The following is an 18795-nucleotide window of genomic DNA, read 5'->3' on the forward strand; positions in this document are numbered from 1 at the left end:
GCAGTAGCTCATCGTAAAACTGGGAGAAAAATAAGTCCATAAAAAACTATAAAAACATTCATTAAACAATGACACATTCAAGATATGTGTGGTGTGGTGTATAAGTGATGTGAAGTATCAGACTATCACAGTGCATCAGTGTGGAACACATTACAGCTGCTCAATAATGGCAAAAATCATAATCACAGTTTTTTTTGTCAATATTGAGATCACATTTTTTGTCAATCATTCATTTTTGAAATGTGCATTTATTTATGTGCTTGAGCGGGTTTCGCAACAGCTTGACCACAGTAAGCTGAACTAAACATGCCGCAGCCTGGCTGAGAGTGAGTTTGGGCTTTAGGCCAAGGTGAAAGTGTACTGTTAGAAAGGGGTGTGCTGGATTTATAACACAAAACGAGGGCATCATTTCAAAACAGTATGCAGCACAACAATAATTTTATCTTTTAATATATAGTAAGAAGAAGCCATGTTATTTAAAATCTTGTGAGCACAACACTGTCAATCATGTTCTTGAAGGCCACTTTTAGGCTTCCATTCCAGGCAATCGCACAATGCAGGAAGAAAAAAGGTTTGTTTCACCAAAACAGAGGGTGAAATTTGAATTTGCTTCAAAATAAAACTTCTTGGCCATATCAAAGTATTTTTCCACCAGATTAACATCATCAGTGTTATAACATCATGATTGGGAAATCAAATTGTTTTGCTCATTAAGCATTTGTTTAATTAGAGAAAGTGCTAAAAGCACACAAAGTTCCTGACTTCACACTTACAGTCTTTCAGGTTATAAGTCTGACCATTTAAATGTTTGGCCCTGATCTTGATCCACATATGTGTTTTACAGGAAGAAACAAACCATCATTTGAGGGATCCAGTGGAAGATTCAAAGAAACAAGTCTATATCTCTTGCAATGGGATCACGATGCATATTGACCATTATACTGAACGTTTTCTGACTTGATGCATGATATAATTGACTCATCTCATAGAAGCCACAACAGTGAAAGCCACAGATTCTCTGAAACAGTTTGTCTCTTGGGAAAGTCACATAAACACAGAGGGTATGGTGGCACACTTTGTAACGCCTGTTATCTGGAGCATCAGGCTTTTGGTACAGCAAACAGATAAGGAATTAAGTCAACAATAAGCATATTTGTAAATACATTAAGGGAAGGAAGTAACCAGAGAGAGTGACAGAACTCAAACAACACAGACAACAAGCTGACTCGCTGCAGGTGGTGTGTTTAGGGACAGAGGTTGGATACATTGCATGAACAGGGCAAGTATTTAGTTCAACGTCAGGGGTTTTGCAGGTTTTAGGTAATTTGCTACAAGTCATGCATAGTTGACATTAATGCTGAGCATCTTCTGGGGCAAAGTGATTTTTCTGTGATATTTAAATCAACTTACAGAGAACAGAAACTTGAGATAAACCTGCAGACTGAACATGTCTGCTTTAAAATGATGTGACTGTAGTTGGTAACTGACATCATGCTCACTCTGATGGTTGACCTACTGTATCTCAAGCACGTTTCACACGTTTCACATCTCTGCAGGCTTATTGATCTTGCAACACTGAAAAGCAAAACATGTGAATTGGCATAATCAAATCAAATCAAATCAACTTTTATTTGTATGGCACTTTTCATACATCGAAATCGATATATATAATGCCGACAAGGAAGAACAATTTGTCCCCCTTGTGTGACCAATGTACGTGAGCATTAACCAACATGATCATTTTGAGAAAGATTTAATGAGATTCAGCAGTTAATCATTGAACAGAGTGCCCCTTTTCTGGTAGTAAAACTTACTGGATATTAACCACAGTTGAGACTGACGTCATTCTACTACACTGTAAACTGACATTGCTAAATACCTTTATGACATCAACACGTTACAGGCCAAAGTATTAGATTACATCTTTATATGTTATTGCTAAACATGGTTTAATATTTTTCAGTATTATTTAAGTCCAAAAAAACTATTTGGCAATTGTTTGTGAGAAAACAAGGTGCTTTTACCCATTTCAACCACTAAAAAAACAAACAAACACAAATAATAAATGAATGATTACTTCTGTACTGTATCTGTAGGTAATGAGGATGATGCTGCCAGCCTTTTCTATATAAACTAGTGTTTCCGCCCTGCAGTCTCAGATGGATGAGAGGCAAGAGGACAGCATAAATGAAAAGGTGATTATTTAAAAGAAGTCAAAATTGATTGTCAATTTTTTTAACACTAGCATAAGAAACACTTACTCTCAACTTTAAAAAATCTGACTATCAACTCAGTACTTTGTAGAAGAATGTAAATTAAGTTCATTATGTTTGATTAGCAGATTTGATTTGGGAGCCGGACAGAATGGGAAATCAAAACGTGTTGTTCGTACTGCTTTTGGGGATGATGAGTAAGTAATTTGACTTATTTTATCTTATTTTAATATGCCTTAAACCATTTTAATTCTCTCTAACTAACCATCCTAAGTTGTTGGACTGTTTTGGAATGAAAATCTTGTTTGGTTTTGGAAAATAGTGTACATTTTCTTTCTTTCTATTTAACTCATCTGTCATCTTTGTTTAATTTACAGGTGGGTTGACTTCTCAGGTTGTGAGTAAGTGCATATTTATTGAAGCATCTTTAACATTTAATTTTCATCAATTCATACTCAATATGCCAGTCATGAAATGATTCATACATGTCCTGTGTAAAGATTAATTCTATAATAATTGGTTATTTAATTGTACCTTTGTGACCGCTGAAACTTGATGTGCTGATCCAACTTAATGTTTTTTTTGGAGGCGCTCATTTGTAGTATTGAATTTATTGAATAACACAGAGGTGTTTGTCCACCCTATTTATATCAGTAAGGGTAAATTATACAGTATTTTTCTTTTTTCCTGGAAAATTTATTACATACAGTAGGTTGATACAAAGTTTGCAGAATACCGGCTGTTGCCCAGCCCTATCTTAGTCCAATATCTTACATTTGTGGTTATTTTTTTGTGACCTACCCTTGCTTCCTAGATCCTCTCTACCCAATATCTGGAACTGCAAGCTCTCGATCAGATGATGGCAGTTCTCCACGGATTACCTTGCTACGACCTTTTGTCTATTTTGGACGAACATATAATCAGATTTATGTACGTAAAATTAACTTTCACAGAATAACGTAGATATTCTATGTAGACAGTAAAAATATTTTGCAGTCAAATTCAAAATTCCCACCACTGATTACAAAGTACTTCCAACACAAGCTCATCGCAAAAATCCAAATTTCCATTCACATTTCGGAAAACTGCATACAAAATGTTTTGATTTTTTTTTTGTTTAACCTTCATGTACAATATGACTGATCTCTATAGAAGATGGTAGATTCTATTGTGGAAAATTGATCAATATGATTATTGAACACAAGTAATAATGAAAGGTATAATCTTAACCTGTGAATGGGGAAATTGTAGCTGACATGTACTTCTGTGTTGGTAAAAAAAAAAAAGAAAAATACATATATACTGTTTTATCTACTCATTTCCAGGTCAACCACAATGGACACTTGACATTTCAAAGTCCATGGAGCGCACATACACCTCAAAGGTTCCCATTAAGTTCAACCAAAGACATCATTGCTCCATTCTGGACAGATCTGGACAACAGACAAATTGGTCAGGTCTACTACAATCAATACACCAGTGGCAGTGTCCTCCAACAAGCTACACGGGACATTAATAACTACTTTCCAAGCATGAACTTCAATGCAAACTGGGTCTTTGTTGCAACATGGTATGAGGTGGCATACTACTCAAATTCAGGCACAGTAAGTCAACTTAATCCAGTGTCACTCAAAATGAACATCATGTTTGTCAGAAATACAATTAAATATAAAAAGGTTAATGCAAAAACCAGTGTCCTAAAAGTGCTTGTAGATTGTAGTGATGATACTTCAATTCACATTTTTTTTTTTTAACATTCATTCTGACAGTTGCTGACCCAGAAAAAATTCTCAGTTCATAATGCTTTTCATGGCATGAAACTTAAATGTTGTGACCCAAAATGCTGCATTTTTCACATGATGTGAATATGATGATTACTTTTAATCCGTTTACTAATTACTGCTGCACTTTCAGGTGGTGCCGTATTGATAATCTATTCAACGTTTCAGTCATTTTTCAAGCAAAAACATTTGCCACTTCCAGCTTATTTATCATTTGTGACAGTGAAATAGTCTTTGGGTTTTGGGCTGTTGGTTGGACATTTTATAGGCTAAACAATTAATTGATTAATTGTGAAAATAATCAGCAGATTAATTGATAATGATGTTTCTGAGTTGCAGTACAGTAGAGCAAAGAAGAGGCAATACATATGATTTTGAATGAATCTTTTCTAGCGCACAACTGTCCAAGCTGTGTTGATCTCTGGAGGCCAGTTCTCATTTGTGCTGATGAACTATGGGATAATAGCTTCAACTACTCTGAACGTGCAGGTCAGATCCACTACACCAATGATATTTAGTAGTTATTACCAGATATGATACCAAAATTGCAAGAATACATACTACTTTTTCCACATGAAAAATACAAACAAATTCTAATTCTAATTATTATTTTTTTTCAACTTGTGTTTGCAGGCTGGCTACGACACAATAAACTCCATTCACCATTTCGTAATCCCTGGATCATTCTCCAGCACTGCTACGGGCAGTAACTCAAACTTCCGTCGGAGCAGCAATGTCAATGTACCAGGTCGCTGGGCTTTCCGGACAGACGACGGATCAAGAGGCTGCACTTTCAACGGTAAAAAAATGATACAGAGGGTGATTACTATTTTTTGCTTCTTCTGGGGCATCATCACTGCTGTACCTTACAGTAATGTGTATCAGTGGTAGAGCTCTGCAGGGGCCTAAAACCGAGACCTGAACCCAGTCCATTCTAGCACCTTGCCGACCAGTCTTAACAGAACCTGGTACTGCCAAATAGATGAGATCCACACACAAGACCAGAGGCAATATCTCATTTCTCCCTCAAACACAAAGTTATATGCTAACTTTATAACAATAACATACTAACAGATAATAGGGTACAACAACATAGAATATGGCATCAGCCATACATATGTGTCTGGTTAACTCAGAATGTCAGTCTAAACTTCACAACTATCCAAACGTTCATAACAGAACTTGTCAACTCTGCATCCACTGTAGAAGATTTATCATCATCCTCATCTTGTCAACCATGAAGTGGGGTTGGGCTTTATGTCAGTATATACTAAGGGTGGACATTTTAAATAATTTCCATACATGAGTACTCACATTGAATTACTATCGAGTACTCGAGTAGAAGCAAAGAAAAAAAGAATCTAATGTAAGAATAGGGTTAGCAATGAACAACCAAGTGTGGATGTAAAGAGGAGTCAGTAGTAATAGCTACCTTTGAAGCTGAGCCCTCAATTTCACTGTGTTTTCCTCATACTCACTCAAGTATTTGTTGTTCAGAGTGATGGTAGCTTGTATTCAACAAACGCCATAACCTCACAGAAGCCTCCTCCTTCCACAAAGTTTAAAAGCAGCCAATTTCCAATCACCATTTTGTATTGAACTGGCTAATCATATCTGTCTCAGTGGCATCACAACAGTGTGTACTAACACTTCTAGCAAATGAGGTGATGGGAGATTGCCTGTTATCTGACTCCACGAAGTGCTAGAACTAGATTTGGCAATACCGTTTCCACCACAGGAGCTCTCCCTTAGTGGCTCAGCTAGTGTTTCCCACACATAGACTTGGGCGGGCTGCCCAAGTATATAAGCGGCCACCCAAGTAGATTTGCCGACCCATTTTAGCAACTTTTTAAAAAAAAAAATCTGTCCAAGAGAACAATGCCATCTGCCTTCGATTAACTACTGGATATCTGCCCCTCGCTCTTCCTCTCCCGTCTATTGTCATTCGTGCATGCTTTGCAGAGAGAGAGACCATTTCTGGTATTACATCACTCCTGTAAACGCACTGATTGTGATGCAACCTCTCCAATTTGATGTAGGCCTACTCATGCCGTTGTTTGGTACAAACAAGTGATCCTTGTTGTTGGGATATCGTTCGGTGTACAAAGGTTGTGATCGGCTACATAATTAACAACAAGCTTCCTCCACACGCGGCTCACCTGCTGTTATTACAATGGAATCACAGGTGAAAGAAAATCTAGATGCGAGGTGTGTTTTTTTCGGGTGACTTTATAAAAATAAAAAATATTTGACTATTAATGGAGTTCACAATGCAGAGTAATTTGTTCTGGCAAGACATGAACAATTTTCCCTCTCAAATGACATGGTTTAAATGTAATGGTCTCAGCATCTTGAAGTCTGTGCCTTTAAGTGACATTTTCCTTTGATTATTTTCAAGGTCAACTTGTGCAGCTGGGTGATTCATTCTGGAGCGACAGTACCTGTGCACAAAAGTGCACCTGCACCTCAGCAGGCCTGCAGTGTCAAAACCAACCCTGCTCCTTTTCCCAAATCTGCCGGCCAAGTGCCTTTCAGTTCTCCTGTCAGACGGTGCAGAGAGGCACTTGCACCATAAGTGGTGATCCACATTACTATACCTTCGATGACACAGTATTTCACTTCCAGGGCACCTGCACTTATGTTCTCTCTGAGCAATGTGGTCTAGGGCTGCCGTACTATAGAGTAGAAGGCAAGAACGAGCACCGGGGCAGCACTCATGTTTCTTGGACACGACTGGTCAAAGTGTATGTCTATAACGAAACCATTGAGCTTGTCAAGGGACATCGTGCTAAAGCTAAGGTTAGTATTTATGATTGGGATCAAACATGATACTTCTTTATGTAGGAGATCAAATATGTCTTTGCTGCTCTTGACAGACTTGCTGGTGTGCTTGCAGGTAAATGGAAACTTTGCAGCCACTCCGTTTTATCTCAATAATGGCACCGTCCAGGTGTATGAGTCAGGTTTTTCTGTGATCGTCAGCACTGTCTTTGGCTTGGAAGTATCCTATGACACAAATCACTATGTCAGGATCAGTGTGCCCTACGCCTATCGGAATGCAACATGTGGCCTCTGTGGAAACTTCAATGGTATTCGTCAGGATGACTTCCGAACCCGTCAGGGTGAGGTTGTGAGTTCTGATGTGGATTTTGCCAACAGCTGGCAAGCGTCAGGGGATGATGAGCCTGGCTGTGAGGCGTCATGTGGAGGTCTGGCCTGTGCTGCCTGCACTGATGATCAGACAGCTTTATACAGCAATACTGACCATTGTGGTATCCTCCAGAACAGTTCTGGACCTTTTGCTGCTTGTCATCAACAACTTCCCCCACAGATTTTTGTGGAGAGCTGTGTGTTCGATCTGTGTGTAGGAGGAGGGTACCAGCCCATCCTGTGCCAAGCCCTACATGTGTATGCAAGTCAGTGTCAACAGAATGGTGTACAGCTGCCAAGCTGGAGGAGACGAGGCTTCTGTGGTATGTCTGCCATTCAATTAAAAATAATTAAAAAATAATCCTTTGGGTAAAATTAAATGTCCTTGATGTCAATATCAATGCCATTTTTTCCTCTAGAAATCCCCTGTCCAGCCAACAGCCACTTTGAGCCCCAAGGCACAGGATGTCCAGCTACCTGTGTCAACCCCAATTCTACCCAGAACTGCCCTCTCCCTGCCCAGGAGAGCTGCATCTGCAATGCCGGCTACATCCTTAGTGCTGGGGTCTGTGTCCCTCATTCAGAGTGTGGCTGCAGCTTTGAGGGTCGCTACTACCGCTCTGGAGACACTGTAATACTAGACGAAGACTGTGGAAGACGCTGTAGCTGCAGTCATGGCTCCATGACCTGTCGCTCCCATGGTTGTGGTCTGCATGAATCATGCAATGTGGAGGAAGGAGAAAGAGGTTGTAGACCCAACAGCTATGCAACATGCTGGATCAGAGGCCCAGGGTCATATCACACATTTGATGGACTGACATACCAGTATCCTGGGGCATGTCGATTGACCCTTGCCAAAGTGATGGGATTGTCTAGTCACCCACACTTTGTGGTGACAGCAGAAAAAGTGCCCAGAGGCCAACAAGGTTTTGCCCGATTGCTTAACTTTGAGGCAGAGGGAACACACGTGTCCATTGAGATGTCAAGTAGCAGCAGAATACAGGTACGTGATTTGAATAATTTTGAAACGACTGATTCTGTTAATGTGATATTATTACCATTTTAAAAGTGAGGCATCTGAACATTAATGAAGACAAATGTGACCAAATGATAGCTGATAAGTGAGAAAAGTTTAGTAATATGAATGTTATTACTACTAACATTTCTCATAAGATTATGTCTCCTGTGATGATGCAATCTTTCTTTCTGAATATTTAACAGCACATGCCTTTGTTTCAATATTGTTAACTACAAAATATGAATCTAAATGCCTTTAGGTTGACGGTCGGCGGATCAGACTACCATTCAGCTCAGCATCCAACCAAATCCATATCTACCACAGCAGCATTCACAGTATCATCCTTCGCACCTCCTTTGGTGTAACTGTGCAGACAGTTTGGCCTCACTTTGTGCGTGTCACTGCACCTGGTATCTACAATGGCTCTCTAGGTGGACTCTGTGGTAATTACAATGGTCACCCACATGACGACTTCCGCACACCCAATGGCATCCTGGTCAATAGCTCTCAGGTGTTTGGGGACAGTTGGCGAGATGGCTCCCTGGCAGCACACTGTGTGGAAAGTGTAAATAATAATTCTACCACGAATTACAATTCTAGTGAGTACTGTGGCATTCTTAGCTCTCCGCATGGGCCATTTGTCCCGTGTTGGGCCACTGTGGACCCACAGCAGCATGTGGATACATGTGTGGATATCATTAGGACCTCTAGAGATCCAGCATCAGCACTCTGTGAGGTCCTACGAGATTATGCACTGATGTGTCAACAGAAGGGCGTTTCCCTAGGACAGTGGAGGAATGCAACTGACTGTGGTAAGCATTTTTCCTTTTGTGGATATAGTAAAGATATGTTGCAGAAGTATTTAATGACCTTTTGAATCTACCCATTTGTTTGTCTCTAGAGCAAACCTGCCCAGTAAACAGCCACTATCAACTCTGTGGAACCACCTGTCCTTCTGCCTGCCCCAGCCTCTCCTTCCCTTTCACTTGTGACACTGTGTGCCAGGAAGGTTGCCAGTGTGATGATGGCTTCGTACTCAATGGCAACCAGTGTGTGCCACCAACAGCCTGCGGTTGCTATCACCAAGGACGCTATCTGCAAGGTGGCGAACAGTTCTGGGATGGTGAAGAGTGTCAGAGCTTGTGTAGCTGTGATGGCACCACTGGGGTAGTCCACTGCATCCCCAACTCCTGTGGTCCTCAGGAGTCCTGCCGTGTGGTGGAGGGTGAGTATGGCTGCCATCCCAACCGCCATGGCACCTGCTCTGCCTCTGGAGACCCGCACTACCTCACCTTTGATGGCAAGGCCTATGACTTCCAGGGAACCTGCCGTTATGTTTTGGCGACACTTTGTAATGACACAGATGGGCTGAATCAATTTTCAGTGGAGGCTAAGAATGAGCCGTGGCATGGGTTGCCAGTTTCAATCACAGCCGAAGTTTTTGTGAATGTGTGGGGCTATCAAGTTCACATTTCAAGGGAAAGACGTCGTATGGTTCAAGTAAGTTATTAAAATCAAGTTTCAAAATCAAATTCAATAGCTATGCTTAATTTAAACTCAGGTTTAATCTAGGCTAGGAGAAGGGGTAGGATTAAATAAGTTTATACTTCTTCCTACTCTTTTTCAGGCATGTCAATGCTTGTTAATGGAATACATGTTGTAACATGCTTTTGATTTTATTATGCTTCTTTGTCAAACTAATTTAACTTTTTGTTTTGTTTTGTTTTCACATGTCCGAAATAAATTTGCATTCATTCATTCATTCATTCATTACACCTATTTCCATGACTAAGTGAATAATATAGGAAGAAAACTAAGAGATTACTTCAGGTACATGTTATTTTAATTCGAAAAAAAGAAAATGTATCTGTTTTTTGTGTTACAATATGAGTTACAAAATTCTCTTTTAGGTAAATGGTGAAACAAGAAATTTACCAGTTCTCTTGAATGGAGGTCATGTGTCTATCTATAAAAGTGGATCTCGCACATTTATCAGTGCTGATTTCGGCCTGACTGTCACCTACGATGGATCGAGTACAGTGTTTATCTCTGTACCTTCAAATTACAGGTATTTGCCATTCACTGAAAATAAGTAGTATAAAAAGTAAGTAAAAATAGGAATGCATTGACATGCTTAAAACACTATGTTTTCAGATGTGTTTAAGTGATTAATAACAATCTATCTATTGATTAATGACACTAAAAGTAATTATTATCATCAATAGTGGTCAGACTTGTGGACTTTGTGGAAACTTCAATGGAAATCAAAACGATGACTTCCAGACCCCGTCTGGAATGACGGTCTCCACTCCAGATGAGTTTGGGACAGCTTGGAAGGTGGCAGGAAACTACACCTGCAGTGATGGGTGTGGTTCCTCCTGTCCACAATGTACCAATGAGCTTCCTGCTAGAGCTCAGTGTGAGGTGATTCAAGCAGCTGACGGCCCCTTCAGCTTCTGCCATGAGCAGGTGGACCCAGCGCCATATTTCAATGACTGTGTGTTTGATGTTTGTGTGTCTGGAAATGAGGGCCAAGATCTTCTGTGCAGGGCCATTCAGGCATATGTCAGTGCCTGTCAATCTGCTAATGTTCGAATTTACCCTTGGAGGCAGAACACGACCTGCAGTAAGTCAACCAGTCAAATCATTACTAAAAAAAAATGTAGAAATCTAGTCTCAACTGTAAGGTGTGCTTTCTGAGATAATCTTATGACATGCTATCCGACATACAGACTTATGGAAAAAACTCATTAGCTCTCCTGTTCTTTCCTCACTTATTAAGGACTCGACTGTCCAGCCAACAGCCATTATGAGCTGTGTGGTACTGACTGTGGCCACACCTGTGCCAGCAGCATTGATGCCACCTGTGAGCAGGTTTGCTCTGAGGGATGTTTCTGTGACGAAGGCTTCGTCAGGAGTGGGACAAGGTGTGTCCCTGTGGAAAGGTGTGGCTGCCAATACGATGGATACTACTATAATGTAAGTCATATACTGTACCTGACAATACTACATAATCTTTGACAGTTGCTTTATGACATAAAATGATTGCCATCGTGGTAAGTTTCCAGAGAAATATAATTCTCCCTCCACGGATTATAAACTGCTGCTAAGTATATTGGTGTGTGAAAAACCTGCAAACTCATTTAAGTATTCACACTTGGTCTTGTTTTGAACACAGGGCATTTCCTGCTGATCATATCATAGTAAAGATAATGTTGCCCTTTATGTAGCTATTAAAAACAAGGCAGGCAACATTTCATGTCATTAATCTGACTCTGATTTAAAGTACAACTGCTACACCTCTGCAATAAGAAAACATAGGGAACTAGGGATGTTAATGATTTGTCATTTATTAATTGATCATAGTTTATTCAGTGTTTAGTAGAGGTCTAATTTTTAAGCATGTGGGGTAGTTTTCTTGGACAACGGGCCGCCTTACTGGGAACTTTATAATGTTTTATCTACCATATGGGCACCCAAGCAGCCACTTTTGCTGATTTTTTTTAAAAAGGAGACAAATGGGTTTTGCTGAACCACAGAATAGCCTGAGGCATATAAGTGAGGGCGTTTATGAATTATATGAGAAGTAGATCAGAGCAGAGGCACTTTTGGCACTGCAGTTCTGGTAAGGCTAATCTAGGCATATCATATTAGACTACTAACAACTTCTAATGATTCACTGTCATGAATTTAACCGATTAAAAATGTATTAACTGACAATCAGAGATGGGCACAGATACATCAAAAAGTATCTTGTTGCAGATTACAAAAACTTGATTATATCAAATTAAAATACAAAATACTGGTATGAGAAAAAGTATTTCAATAAAACGTAAGTCATTTGTAATTTTAAAAAAACAACGTATTATTACATTTTGGATTTTGTTGGGGCAGGTGTTGAATAGCAACAGATGGGAGCCCAGCAATTAAAATTAAGTCATTATTTTGTGTTATTTCGTTTATCATTCAAGTAACTTGGTGTTTCCTTTTCTGTTCTTTTAACTCTTAATGTAGCTTACTCTGATTTTGCATCAAGCATAGATCAAGTCAGTGGTTGAAAGATTTTTCTAATGATAATACATCCAACATATTTAATATATTATTAATGATTAACTGCTAATTGACTATCAATTGAAGAAATGCTTAAAAATTGTATCCCTCCATATGATCATTTCAACTAGACACTAAAAATCTAAATAAACTTTCCATGAAGCATAAATCACGGAAGCAATGGCCAACTGTATTTACTCTGTAACCAATCTAAGACACACAGAGAGTAGTGTGGTCACCACAGCGGGTGAAGGAGGAGGATACACTCAAACACAACAACTCAGGCACACTCAACAACAACAACAACAAAGGAAGAAGAAATATTGTAATATTTACAATTTACGTATTGTAAATGAAAAGACTGACCTCCTTTCTTGTTTGCCGGTTTCTCAGGGACATTTAATTCCGTTTTTATTGCCGACGTCGGCCTGTGTCTGTGTGGAAAAGTAGATCCAGACTGAGGATGATTTTGAGCAGCGTCACAGCAGGTTGTTGTCAAACTAACCTCCGACATGCTGTGTCGGCTTTCTCCGCTTTCCGATGATGCTTGATGGTGATGCTTGTATATTAGCGTTGCTGTGTCCGTATTACAGACATGCTTTCTAACACCTGTTTAGTTAAGTAAGCCCGGTAAAAGTGCATTGATAAATGTCCACAACTGAAGCTTTACCGGCCGCTCCAGGAAAGTTTTAGCCATTGTTTGTTGCTTATGGCCTTGAAGTTGAGTGTCCACCAAGTGGCAGGAAAACAAAACTGTGCGCCTTTGACGCCATGTTTCCTGCTCTTTCGTTTTTGCGGTTTTGACTGTTAGCTTCGTTACTGGTATGTTGAGTTACTACACGTTGGTTGGGTGCCAAAGTTAGCTTCTACTTATAAAATAAACTACTGAACTAAACTTATGGAAACTGTCTGCGTAGTTAATGTTTACGTTCACTGGTATGCTAGCTAGGTTAGCACAAAAAAATGGTTACCTCGACAACGGTTTGACATGCGCAGTGAGGTTTTTCTGGTAGTGGCCATCTCAGGGACATGTGGGAGCAGACCAGCATGTCTTTGCCTCCAGCAACATGCAGTGTGTATATTTTAATTGCAGCAATTTTATTGGCACATTATGTTAGTCTTATATTATATTGACTTTCATGGCAGGAAAATCACAAGTGGAATAGCATTAATAATGGCTCTGTTCGATTTTAAGTGTTCTCCCAGGAAAGCCTCCACAGTGAGCCCTGGACCTGCTGACTCACCTTCAATAAATGAAACTTAGCCTTCTTTAATGCTTTCAATTATACTTGTGTATTTCCTGTGAATATGTCTGCAGTGAAGGAGACCTATTAATTGGTTGGGCCTATGTGGTGTGTGTCTCTTTTTCTCACATGCTACAGGCTGATGAGTCTTTCTGGACAGAGGGATGCTCCCAGCGATGTGAGTGCCACGCTCCCAATGACCTGCGCTGCTCTGCTGCGTCTTGCACTCCTGAACAAGAGTGCACCATCAGAAATGGCCAGCTGGGCTGTTTCGATGCAATGTCTACATGCACTGTGTGGGGGGACCCACACTACATCACCTTTGATGGGGCAGTGGCTCACTTCCAGGGCACATGCTCTTACATCATTACTGAGAGTGTGAGCCAAGGCACCAATGAGACACAGTTTCAGGTAATTGCCACCAATAATCACCGTGGCAACAACCGTGTGTCGTTTGTATCAGCAGTTGATATAAACCTCTCAGATCCCCCAGAGAGTGCATACATCAGGATTGGACCCAACAAAAGAGTACAGGTAAACTTTTAATTACTATATTTTTTTATAACGTACTTCTCCTGTCTGGATGTAAACAAAGGTTACAATGTGCCTCCTCACCTCCTCTCCATCGCTCTCTAATCTCTCCTCCCTCCAGGTGAATGGAAGTGAGGTGTCTCTTCCCACCACTGCAGGAAGTTTAGCTCAGGTAGAAAGGCAGGGAAGCTACATAGTGGTCAAAGCCACTGACTTGATAGTCCAGTTTGATGGCCAGAGTACTTTACTGGTCAGACTGGACCAAAACCATCAGAACAGAGTCACAGGGATGTGTGGAAACTTCAACAATGACCCAGCAGATGATAAAGTCTTGCCCAATGGCACATCAGCACAAAATGACAATGACTTTGGACACAGCTGGAAGGCACCCACGAGCCAACCAGGGTGAGCTGTTATGAAAAGAACTGTAGATAATTTTATGGACTTTGCAGCAGACAGTAATGACAGCATGATATGTCCTTTCCAGATGTGGATCCACTGATGATGACAGTGGTGATGGCCTGAACGACTGTCCCTTTATGGACGAATACTCTGAGCTCTGTGGTGTCATCACCAACACCAGCGGTCCATTCAGTGACTGTCACCTGCACTCTGACCCCCAGCCTTTTTTCACCTCCTGCGTCTACGATCTCTGCCTCTACACTCCAGCCAATGGCATGCTGTGCTCTGCCGTCTCAGCCTATGAGAGAACCTGCTCTGTTTTGGGGCTGAACATCCCAGAGTGGCGCTCAGCTTTGCAGTGTGGTATGTTTTCATTTGGCTAATAGACAGCCAAGATAATGCATGAGAAAATAAATCTTGTGTTTGGTTTGTTATATCTGTCCTTGTCTCTTTCTTTCTACACTGTTTCCACAGCTGAGTCAGACCCCTGTGAAGATCTGGATTGCACAGAGTATGAGTGGTGTGGTGAGAAAGACGGTGTTTACGGCTGCTTCTGTGATGAGCACCACCATCGACCCAACAATGAGAGCTACGGTGAGGGCAGATTCTCCTAAAAAGCTGTCTATTGCACATTAGCTTGTTTTGATTGTTGAAAAATTATTTTGTCTTGATGAATAAAAATATCAAATATCTATGAGATCATGTAAGATAACAGGTCAAACTTGCTACAACAGATTAGTGTCAAACAAGATAACTATAACTTAACCATTTCTCTTTCATAGACTCGTCCATCACTTGTGTCAGTAGTTCAGGCACCATGTCAGTGTCGCGCTGTCAGCTGTTTGAAGCTGGCTTCCACCTTGGTGCCCTTCATCTCCGGGAGGACTCCTGCAACGGGACTCTTCAGGACGGACGACTGATCTTCCACTTTAACAATGAGGACCAGCTGTGTGGGACAGTTCTCAGGGTACAGTCCATACATTATGTAGACAAAGTTTTCTCCAATGTATGCATTAGTTTTGCATAAATGAAAAGTATACTCAAATCAAAACACTTAAAGTCTTTTGTCATCTTACTCTCAAAGAGCAACGGGACCCATTTCAGCTATGAGAACACCATCCAGGGCGACGTGGACACTCATGAGGGCATCATCAGCCGTGAGAAGAGCATCCACCTGCACTTCAGCTGTGAATACCCGCTAACCCAGGCCCTGTCTATGGATGTGGGCATCAACCCTATAGAGAGGTGATAACCACAATACCATGTGGCTTGCATGATCATAATTATGGTGTTTGGTTACTGATTATTGTGTTACTTCTTTAATACTTATTCTTACATTTCGAAAGATATTCAGGTGTAATCACAGTTTGTGATGTTTCTTCTGCAGCATTGTAAACAAGAAGCTTCCATCAGGCCTGGGTCAGTATCATTTGAGGATGATCCCCTACGAGGACGCCGGCTTCAACTTCCCCCTGACCAGTAACAGCAACGTAGAAATGGAAATTGACCAGAGGCTGTACATCGAGGTGCAGACGGAAGGAGTTGATGAACAGCAGATCTCCACGATTCTGGACTCATGTTGGGCCACACCTTTAAATGATGCGAACTACCCTGTCCGCTGGGATCTCATTACTACAGAGTAAAGGAGTTTCTGTTGGCATACAAAAATATGAAACAACCCAAACAGAGCTTCTTTTGTCTCACTTTAGCCATCTTCCCTATTACATCTTACTTTACTCATAGTGATAACATCGTAACTTTCCCTGTATTTCAGATGTCCTAATACAGCAGATAGGACAGTAGAGCTGGTTCAGAACGGCATCTCCACTGTGGCCCGATTCTCCTTCAAGATGTTCACCTTTACCAACTTCTCATCCATCTACCTTCACTGCCAGGTCCACCTGTGTCTTTTGAGACACAACAACTGCTCCGCTGTACGTACCAATCTACTTGTGTGTATCTGTAGAGAGCACCTTTACTTGCGGACTCTGCCGAAATTCACTCCAGATAAAACTTTCAGGCTGAAGACTTTTAATTTTGTTTCCTGCAGCATTGCTTCCCGGGTTACCACACAAGAGTCGCAAGGGATATTTCCCTTCATGACACTGCAGCCATCTCACTAGGACCACTAATCCCGAAATCAGGTAACTGATTACATTTTCATCACCTCTGTACTCATGTAGATGGCATACTGCTCAATGAGTAGATGATGAAAAGTTATTCATTTTGAACAAATACAGAATTAAGAGGCTCAGATGTGTGTTCGTGTTTGTACTGCTTGTTTTTCTTTGACTGCTAATGTTACATTTTAGTTTTTTCTTTGCAGACAAATGGATGAGAACGAGCGATGCTTCAAGCCAGTTGAGCTCAGTGGTGACCTTGCTAGTCGGGTTGCTTACTGCCAAAACTCTGACCTAGATGGATCAAAGATAGGCACAAAAACAGTTGATAGATGAATGTGTACATATAACGTCACAATATATTAATCAATCAGTAGCTCACTGTGCATAGATTCCAGAGTGGTCAGTTTTTTCTCTGTTGCAAGCCACTAAAAAAGTGAAAAGAGATGTGTGTTTATTACTGAATGTTTGTAAATGCATCCTGTCAGTTGTTTCTGATTTGTGGCAAGGAACCTAAAAAAGAAAGAAGGGTCATTACGTCACTGTCAGCTGTATTGAAGTCAATGGGAGATGCCAGGAGAAACACATTGATTTCATTACAGCTGTCACCACAGTCTGGCACCAAAGCGTGATTCGGTGACGTAATGACCCTTTTCTAGGTTCCTTGATTTGTGTTCCTCTCTGAGAAGTCTTGTCTAAAGTTGTGGTAGTTATTTCTTTAAACCATTAGAGGGCAGCATAAGATCAAATACATATTTGACTCTATTTTCAGGAAAGGTATTTCTGCAGCTCACCTTTTTGTGTTTACAATGTTTATCTGTTATATCCCACAGGCTTTTGCGTTAATTTTTAGTTCCATTAAATTAATATTTCATTAGTTAATGAAGATAAAACTGAACTGAATGTGTAGATTATCCAAGGACTTTGATGCTGATTGACATTTTTTGTGTGAATTTTCTTTTCTTTTTAATAAAAATGGTACTTACCTAAAGTCTGGGGTTGTTTTTCTTGAAATTGCTTCAAAACTTCCAGAGATATAGTAACTATTGTTTTCTATTCCATCTTGTTCTGTACAGGATGTATAAGTGCAACAATAACCACATTTCAAAGCATTAATACAGGATGGTTCTCATTTGACATGAAAGAAGCTGTCGGTGATACAAGAGGTCGGGTTTCTCTCTTTTGTGCTGAACCTCCTTTGAGTGTGGAGACTGACAGAGACGATATCTCCTGTGTCTTCTCTTTGGGGGTGAAATTTATCATGGTCAGTCAACATGTCCTGAGATGAGACGTACAGTAGACATAATAACACTTACCACAGACCCCCAACATGTGATTTGTCATTGCTGTCATGGTAGGTAGTAGGAAGACTTCAAAGAGGGGCAATATGTCCAATACCACATGACCCAAAACACAGGCTTTGCAGTCTGCTGCTGTCAATTCAGGTAAGTTATGTGCAGATTACTTTACAGGTCATATTACACATCTGTTGGTTTGATAAAAACAGAATGTGTGTGTGTGTGTGTAATCTTATTGAGTAGTTTTCATGGTTAGCTAGTCTACTTATGTGTCCAAATATGTGTTCATTATGGTGCTAGTGGGCCAACACCCACTTTATATCCAAGTCATTGTTTGATCACTGTGAGTCTCTCATGTAATAGCTTAGCTCTTCTGACAGTGTACCATTGGGAGGTTAATCCTGTGGCTTAAGTGGCATTTGCAGGCTTTAAAAGTCAATGTGTGAACATGAATGAGAGATCGAAGGGAGGAGAAAGGAGACTCACTCACTCAGAAGTAATATCTAGTTCACAATGGAACTGATATCTGCAAGTCATTATGCAGAAGACATCCTTTGTGAAGAGAAAACCTCACAGCAAATCTAATGTCATGCCCAGGCTTTGCAGGAAACCACATGCCTGAGCTCCACTTTGGATGACAAGGCAGGTTTAATGTAAATGTTTACAGGAATACACAGATAACTGAAGGAAACAAGTCTCAGTTTAACTACTTTAAAGTTACTGGCTGAACATGAATTTGTTGCTGAGTGCATGGCAGTCCATCTGACAGTTATTGAGACAAGTCACTCAATATCAAAAATGTCAACATCATGGTGGCACTAACAGAAAAAGCCAGGGCATCATCAGGTAACTAATATCCATCCTTTTTTTAACCATGAATGTCTGAGGAAATACATACAAGCATGTTGCCCTTTAAGCCCTCCCTGGTCGCTCTCTAGTCATCTTTTCAGTCACATTTATTCTGTCCTGTATGTAATTGAATTAACTA

General features: G+C 40.5%; 1 protein-coding gene across 1 annotated transcript; it reads left to right on the top strand.

Annotated features, from left to right (window-relative positions):
• Positions 1 to 2364: 2364 nt before the first annotated feature.
• On the top strand, positions 2365 to 17390 carry LOC141015505 (alpha-tectorin-like). Its single transcript, XM_073489599.1, is given in 24 exon segments — positions 2365 to 2410; positions 3028 to 3143; positions 3539 to 3817; positions 4628 to 4787; positions 6639 to 6793; positions 6891 to 7467; positions 7564 to 8147; positions 8422 to 8761; positions 9064 to 9662; positions 10073 to 10230; positions 10388 to 10678; positions 10967 to 11141; positions 13595 to 13990; positions 14109 to 14159; positions 14209 to 14296; positions 14299 to 14392; positions 14475 to 14752; positions 14864 to 14983; positions 15172 to 15356; positions 15474 to 15634; positions 15777 to 16028; positions 16164 to 16323; positions 16440 to 16533; positions 16716 to 17390. Coding segments are annotated over 24 exon segments (5451 nt in total). The 3' UTR covers positions 16808 to 17390.
• The last annotated feature ends 1405 nt before the right edge of the window (positions 17391 to 18795 follow it).

Source organism: Pagrus major, chromosome 20 (genome assembly GCF_040436345.1).
Source record: "Pagrus major chromosome 20, Pma_NU_1.0".
Classification (NCBI taxonomy): Eukaryota; Metazoa; Chordata; class Actinopteri; order Spariformes; family Sparidae; genus Pagrus; species Pagrus major.